The following is a 7,868-nucleotide window of genomic DNA, read 5'->3' on the forward strand; positions in this document are numbered from 1 at the left end:
GGCCGCCCTCGAGACTGCAGCTCCTCCGCGCCGGACCCCGCGCCGCCCGCCGGCTCCGGTAGCAAGCGTCCGGCGCAGCCCCGGCACCGCCGGCCCGCAGCCCACAGGCCTCGGCCCAGACCCCAGTTCAGCAGCCGGTACATTCCGCCACGTCCTCTGTGTCCTCAGGACCAAACCCGGCCTCGGACGCCCCGCCCTCCACGCCGACCACTTGCCGGCTGGGTAGGCTCGTGACGCAAGAGGCGGCATGCCGAATGTCCGCATGCGCGATGACGCACGCCGACGTCACGCCGCGTTGCCACGCCCCCAGCATAGGCGGGAACCCCCCGTCGGGGCTGAGCGTTGGGGTCTTGACTGTTGCCGAGTAGAAAGCCGCCTGTGGGGCTATGGCGGTCGCGCTGCCGGAGGTCGTGGAGGAGCTCTTGAGCGAGATGGCGGCTGCGGTGCGGGACAGCGCGCGAAGTACGGGCCTGCGGGGCGCCCGGGCGGGTGGCGGAGGCCGCGCCCCTGCGTTGTTTTCACGCTCTGGGGCTCTGTCTCTAAACTCCGTGTTCGTAGGTTGCTTTAACTAAATACAGAAATTTGGGGGAATGGAAGTCAAATCCATCCGGCATTTATTTAAGGAACAGCGCTGTGGCGGGGGCCTTCCCAGCGCGAGCCGGCCGGGAAGAACCGAGTGCTTGAAGAGCCCTTGGATACGCCTGCAAGTGTTCAAGGGCCCGGGAGGCGGAACGGCAGCGCCTAGCCTTTTTAAGTTATTAAAAATACCCTTTTCAAGCCGGGCATGGTGGCGCACGTCTCTAATCCCCGCACCGGGGAGGCAAGGACAGGTGCATCACTGTGAAATCCAGGCCAGCCGGGTCTATACAGCGAGTTTTAGACCAGCTGGAGCTATAGGGAGACCTAGGCTCAAAAAAAAAAAAAATCCTCAAATCCTGATGCAAACTTAAAATTAATACTCTCATTTGCTTTGTTCAGAAACAAACTAAAAGCAGTGTGTAATTAAATGATCGAATCTGGAGTGTAAAGTTCCTTTTTCCCTCTGGCCAGCAGAGGGGGCGATGGGTCTGTCTGCACCATAATGATTGACTTAAGGACGATCTTAGCATCCTTGTCACTCTTGAGAGGATACTTCCACCAAAATTTAGGGACTCTCCGGGCTTAGTGGCGCACACCTTAAATTCCAGCACTCGGGAGGCAGAAGCAGGTGACTGTGAAATCAAAACCAACCTGGTCTACATAGTGAGTTCCAGGCTAGCTGGGGCTACAGGGAGACCCTGTCTCAAAAAGCCAAAAAAAAAAAAAATGGATTAATGAGCTGAAAATGTAGGTCGGTAGAGTGCTTGCCTAGCATGCACAAAGCTGTCGTGGGTAGGATCCCCACCACCACATAAAGCCAGACGTGCTGACCCAAGCTTTAAGAGGTTGAAACAAGAAGGTCAACCTCAGCTGCACAGTGCTAGGCCAGCTTGGACTACAAGAGACTTGTCTGAAAATACTGGGAGAGGGGTTTCCACTAATTAGAACGACTCTTCCAAAAATAGCCACTCTGTAAACAGTAGCCAACTTACATCTTTTTTTTTTAATGTTTGTTATTTTAAGTGTATGCATGTATTGCCTGCGTGTATGTGAGTGCACCCATGCCGGGCAATGCCCCGGAGATCTAAAGAGAGCTTCCGATTCCTCTGGAACTGGAGTTGAGGGTTCGTAGCTGAACCCGGCCCGTCTAGAAGAGCATTCAGTGCTCTCAACCACAGAGCCATCTCTCCAGCCCCCAACTTACATCTTAACACTGCTATTTCACACTCATTTTTAAAAGTGCAGTGTAGGGCTGAAGAGATGGCTCAGTGGTTAAGAATACTGTTCTTGTAGAAGACCCGGGTTCGAATCCTAGCACCCACATGGCAGCTAACAACTGTCCCTAACTCCAGTTCCAGGGGATCCGATGGCCTCTTCTGTCCTCTGGGCAGGCATTGCACCACACAGGTGCACTTACTTACATGCAGGCAATACACACATACACATAAAAATTAAAAATGTTTTAAACGTGCAGTGTGAAAGGGTGTGAGTCACTAGATTTAAAGGAATGAGAAAAGTTAGCAAACTTTTGTTCTCATTTCAGTCAAAAGTAATTGAGGCTTAACTGTATATGTGTAAAAGATTTGGCCAGCCAACTATTCAAACGTTTTGATTCCAAAAAACTGGGAGGAGGGGGTTGTCTGTTGAGTTCATGTTTCTTGAGCTGGAACATCGATGGTCAGAGATTTTTGGAATGCTGCCAACTCTACACAACTGTTGTCAGAACTGAGCTCGCTGTCAGAATAGCATGATTAATCCATATGCTGATAATTTGAAGGGGACCCTTAAAAAGTGCCCTAGATACTCATAACTCAGTTGGGACCACTGATTCATGTTTATTTTTAACAGAACTTGTTTTCTGTTTCAAAATCTTCATTCTGGGTAGTCCTTCCTAATCCCCTTTCTCCAGTAGAAAAACATTCTCTAGATTAAAATTTCAAGTTTATACTTGTATGATGATGTATGAAGTAACCATAGCTAAGCCATGTAGGAAGCTTTGATTTCTTTCTTTTCCCATGTAGTTTCATTTCCCTGGAACTATAACCATCTTGGCTTTGATTGTTTTCTTTTCTACATGTTTATGCATAATTCAACCTCAAACTTTGCCACTTACAAATCTCCACTCAAAATGTTCCAGTAGGGGGTTGGGGATTTAGCTCAGTGAGGCCCTGGGTTCAGTCCTCAGCTCCCTGGGCGGGGGTGGGGGGTGGGGGTGGGGTGTCCAGTGAAGCCAGGTGTGCTTCCCAGCACTCAGGAAGCAGAGGCAGGTGGATCTCTTGAGACTGAGGACAACCTGGTCTATTTAGTGAGTTCCAGGACAGCTGGTGCTACAGGAAGACTGTCTCAAAAAACAAAATTCAGGTGCTTAAGGTGTTTTGTCAGTTACATTTTCCTACAGAAATCTCTCAGAAACCTTCTGATGTGTCTAATACAGACTGGCTGATTGCTGAGCTGGCTTCTTCAATCTTCCTCCACTGTTACTGTCATGAGCATTCTTTTCATCTGTTTTGGGTCTTATGTTTAGTATATCCTAAATTTTTCTTTGCTTTTATTTATTTGCTTTTTTTTCCCTTAGTTTATGAAGTACATACTTTTAGTAACTTCTTGAAGAAGGAGTCTTGAAATGTACTGTTGAGGCTTTGCATGTCTGGAAAGGTTTGTTTTTTGTGTTTTAACTCTCACACTTAATTGATAGATTGACTAGTTACTAAATTACATGTTGGAAATAATATTTCTTCAGACATCTGCAAGCCTTATTCCATAATCTTTTGCTTCTGGCATTGCTCCTGATTTTTGTATGTGTCCTTTATTTTATCTGGAGGTTTGAATTGCAGTTCCTTGGATTCCATGGATTGAAGGGGACCTTGTGAATGCCCTGATGCTCAGGTGTCTTACATAAAATGACATAAAACCTATGCACATCTTGCTCTATACTTTAATACACTTTTAATTGTCTCTAGATTGCTCACAATACCTGACCTGATACAGGGTCATTGGTGTGCAAGTAGATGTTTTCCTGTGTTGCTTAGGGACTAATGATAAAAGTCTGTACATGTTTAGTACAGATGTAGTTAGGTTTGGGTTTTTTTTTTTTTCTTGATTCCATGGATATAGAGAGCCAGTTGTATCTTCTTAATGACCAGTGTTCTGAATCTTCTAAAAAGGTTTTTTTTGTGTGTGTACGTGTATGTGACCCCAGAAACCAGAAGAGATCAAATGATTCCACAATGCCTGACTTACAGGCAATTGTCAGCTGCCCAATGTGGGTGCTGTAAACCGTACTCCAGTAGTCTGCAAGAACATCAAGTGTTTTTAACCACTGAGCCATCTCTCCAGTCCCATTTTTGTTTTTCACTCCGCCATGTGCACACATGAAGAATGTTTCTGTTTTTTCTTGGTAGTATTCATGTCATTTATAGAATGTCCTTTATTGTCCCTCTGAGTGACTTATCTCTTAGGTGTCTTTTTTTCCCCACTTGTTAGGAACTTCCTTCAACTGTACCTTCCAGATAATCCTACACAGTTTTGTTTGATTTTTTTTTTTTTTTTTTTTTTTTTTTTTTTTTTTTTGAGGCAGGTTCTCTCTTTAGCCCCAGCTGGCCTGGATCTCAGAGATCTGCCTGCCTCTAGAGCCTCTGGAATACCAGGATTAAAGGCATGTGCCACCACACCCAACATCCAGAAAATTCCTTTATATTTCATGCCTGTTTTCTGATTACATTAGCTTGTTTTATCTCTGATATTAACAGTGGGTATTTGAAATTTCCTTCTGACCTTAAGTTTTTCCTCAGATTAGCCTTCTTTTTTTCTATATTTTGTTGTCTGATGGTGAATGTCACTGTAGTTCTCACAAAGCTACTCCGAGAAACATTCCAGCATTACTTCCTGTTGTCTTAGTGTCAGTTTCCCAGTGCAAAGGTCTTGTCTCCTGCCCAGAGGGTGAAGATCTGGAAGTATAGCTTAGTGGTAGAAGTTAAAAAAAGTTGAAGGCCTGATTGTTATGTTGTAAGAGCCATGCTAAAAAGAGCAGCAAGTGCCTTTGTTTTTTTTGTTGTTGTTGTTGGTTTTTGTTTTTTGGGGGGGGCGGGGGGAGTGCTTCTAGTCCAAAAATCCTATATTTGAGCCTTTCTAGAAAATAAACAGTCTTTTGCTAGAGTGGGGGAGCAGCAATCATTCACAGCTAAGAATAGGAACTTGGACCCTAATACTTCAAGCTTACTTTCAAGAACTCTTTCTTAGTGTTCTTGCTTGACCCCAATATTCAGAGCTATCTGGTGCCACAAATTTCCAAGGTGTCTTCTGAGGGGGTGTGCAGAGTAGTGGGTTCTAGAATATGTGTCAGGTTTATGCTTGGTTCTCCCTGTTGCTAACTTAAGATTCAGCTTGTTGGAGTCTCATAAATTATTTTCCATTTTTGTGTCAGCTTCCAGTATATTTTAGCTGTTTTTCTCAGCCTTGGGAGTTATTGATTTTTTTTCCAAAAAAAATATTTTATTATTGTTTCATTGGGATTTGGGAAGGAGTAAAATTAGGTATTTAAATTCAGTTTACCATCTTATATAGGAGTGTTTGTGGCTATGGTCTTTATAAGATTTTTATGTCTGTATTCACTAGTTTAACATGATTAACTTTTTTTCCATTACCATCTTACAGTTCCAGATGAGCTTCTGTTATCGTAAGTACATACTCTTGTGTTTGATTTTTTAAAATATTTTATTATTTTTATTTTATGTGTATGCGTATATTGCCTGCATGTAGGTAAGTCCACCCATGTCATGCAATGCCTGAGGAGGACAGAAGAAGCTGTTGCATCCCCTGGAACTGGAGCGACAAGACAGTTGTTAGCTGCCATGTAGGTGCTGGGATTCGAACCCGGGTCTTCTGCAAGAACACTCAGTGTTCTTAACTGCTGAACCATCTCTCCAGCCCCTTGTGTTTGATTAAAAAAAAAAGAAAATTAGTAGATTTTAAAACTAGGAATTGGACTGGAATCACAGATAACTCGGTGGTTCAGATCCCTTGATGCTTTTTCAGAGCACTTGAGTTCTGTTCCCAGCATCCACATCAGACAGCTCACAACTACCTATAACTCCAGCTCCAGGGAATCCAGCACCTCAGGTACCTGTATACATATGGCATACTTGTGGAAGAAGCCGGACTTGGTGGTGCACGCCTTTAATCCCAGCACTCGGGAGGCAGAGGCAGGTGGATCTCTGTGAGTTTGAGGCCAGCCTGGTCTACATAGTGAGTTCCAGGACAGCTGGGGCTAAAAGGACACCCTTTTCCAAAAAGAAAAAAAAAAAAAAAAAAAATCTCACAAATGGACAGCCAACACCATACCAAATAGTATAAGGTATTCTCATACTGTGCTATTTTCTACTCTTAACATGTTTTTAGAAATTGTAGCTGTTACATTGACATATTGGGAGGGGGGACCCAAAAAATCCTTACCAGTTATATATACTGGTCTACATAGTGGGTTCCAGGCCAGCCAGGACTACATAGTGAGAGCTTATCTAAAAAAAAAAAAGTATTTATCTTCAATGAAAGTATTTATCTTCAATGAAAGCCAATTATCATTTACAGGTGATATAACTACTTAAGAAAGGGAATAAAATAGAGTAACTAGTTATCCAAGAAATGCAAAAATTAAATATCATTCTCCTTTACATCACAAAATAAAAAATATAACTATTCTCAATAGCAACAAAAAAAAAATGAAAACTACCTACAAATAAGTGTCACTTGATTGCACACACACACACAGAGAATGCAGGGACTCCGCGTAGAGCTCAGTGGTAGAGTGCTTGCCTAACATGCATGGCCTTGGGTTCAATTTCTAGCACCACACAAACAAAAATACTGAGGGTGGTAATCCTTTCGGTCAAGTTACTGAGGTGACTCAGTATCAGCCCTTCTAATCCAAAGCCTTTGTATTTTCTAGGCTGAAGTTTGTGTTTGGTTCATCAGCCATCCAGGCCTTGGACTTAGTTGATCGACAATCCATCACTTTAATTTCATCACCCAGTGGAAGGCGTGTTTACCAGGTAGAAGTTCAGAGGTGGGGATAATCAAAGAAGAAACACCTTAGGATTTTTATTCGTAATTTATTTGTAATCCCTATGGAGACCAGTGACCAACATGAAGTATTTCCTGGACTATTGAAAAGCTTTGATCCAATTTAGTAAAGTTAACATATTCATAATTTTTTATTTACTTTAAATTGACAAACTGTATTTATGGCCTAAATCAATACAGTGCCTTATGGAATAACTTAAATCAGGCTATTCATGTATCCAACTGTTTCTCATACTTTTTGTGATGAGAACACTTAAAATCTACTCTCTTAGAAATTTTCAAGTATACAAAACATTTTAGTTACTACAGTGAGTAAATTTCCTGAACTTATTCTTCCTGCCTAAATGAAATTTTAAGCCTTTGGATCAGTGACTCCCTAACCTTCTCTCCACTCCCAAAATGCTTGGTAGCCACCATTCTACTTTTGCTTCTACAACTTGGACTAGTTTAGATTCCACATAAATCATGTAGTATTTGGTCCTTCTATACCAGGCTTGTTGCTCTTAACATAGTATCTCCATGCATTTTAGTAATTAAAGTAAGAGAAATAGGACCTGTTGCTTCTCAGCATTGTGTAGAACGAGCAGTGATGGGGAAAGGTTCTTTTCTCAGGTATATCAGAGCATAGCCAGTGTTTGCTTTCTTGTTGTTGATAATAGAGCTGCCTCCTCCCCAATAAATTTAACATTTTCATGTTGTTACTGTTGTTGTTTGTTTGAGGTCTCGGTATCCTGCTGGTCTCAAACTCACAAATATCTGTCTGCCTCTGCCTAAGTGCTGGGATTAAAGGTGTGTACCACCACACCATCATGAATAAAGTTTTTCGTCCAGCTCAGAAGGAGAAATAAAGGTGTCATCAGTGAGTAGGCGAAATTTTTTCATTGTTTGAATTGTAACTTCTAGTGAACCCCTCAGAGCTGAGACTAAGTATTAACTCTTACAAAAAGACCATGCCAGTTAATTCTTAGAGAGTGAATGACACCAATTTGCCATTCCATAATATAGCCTACTACCTTCCTTGACTTGGTAAAATCACCATGTTTCTTCATTAAGGAAAATGGAGTAGTATTGGATACTAGTTAAAATTTTGGATAGTGCTTTTCTACTCAAAAGGAGAATTTCCTAATGGTGAATTTTAAAAAGATGACTAATCAGTTTGAGCCACTGAATTTGAACTTGAGATATTTATTTTCTTTGACAGTGTGTTATTT

General features: G+C 42.3%; 2 protein-coding genes across 2 annotated transcripts in view; one reads left to right on the top strand and one right to left on the bottom strand.

Annotated features, from left to right (window-relative positions):
• Ttc19 (tetratricopeptide repeat domain 19) overlaps positions 1–212 on the bottom strand; it is a 34,908-nt gene extending 34,696 nt beyond the window's left edge. Inside the window, 1 exon segment of the mRNA XM_008823791.3 lies at positions 7–212. Within this exon segment, the coding sequence (XP_008822013.2) occupies positions 7–143 (137 nt within the window). The 5' untranslated portion in view covers positions 144–212.
• Positions 213–281: 69 nt separating this feature from the next.
• The window catches only part of Zswim7 (zinc finger SWIM-type containing 7), a 12,993-nt gene continuing 5,406 nt past the window's right edge, over positions 282–7,868 (top strand). The window contains exons 1-3 of the mRNA XM_008825124.3: positions 282–462; positions 5,233–5,254; positions 6,524–6,626. Of these exons, the coding sequence (XP_008823346.1) occupies positions 387–462; positions 5,233–5,254; positions 6,524–6,626 (201 nt within the window). The 5' untranslated portion in view covers positions 282–386. The remainder of the gene's footprint in view (positions 463–5,232; positions 5,255–6,523; positions 6,627–7,868) is intronic.

Source organism: Nannospalax galili, unplaced genomic scaffold (genome assembly GCF_000622305.1).
Source record: "Nannospalax galili isolate Female #2095 unplaced genomic scaffold, S.galili_v1.0 scaffold530, whole genome shotgun sequence".
NCBI classification, from domain to species: domain Eukaryota; kingdom Metazoa; phylum Chordata; class Mammalia; order Rodentia; family Spalacidae; genus Nannospalax; species Nannospalax galili.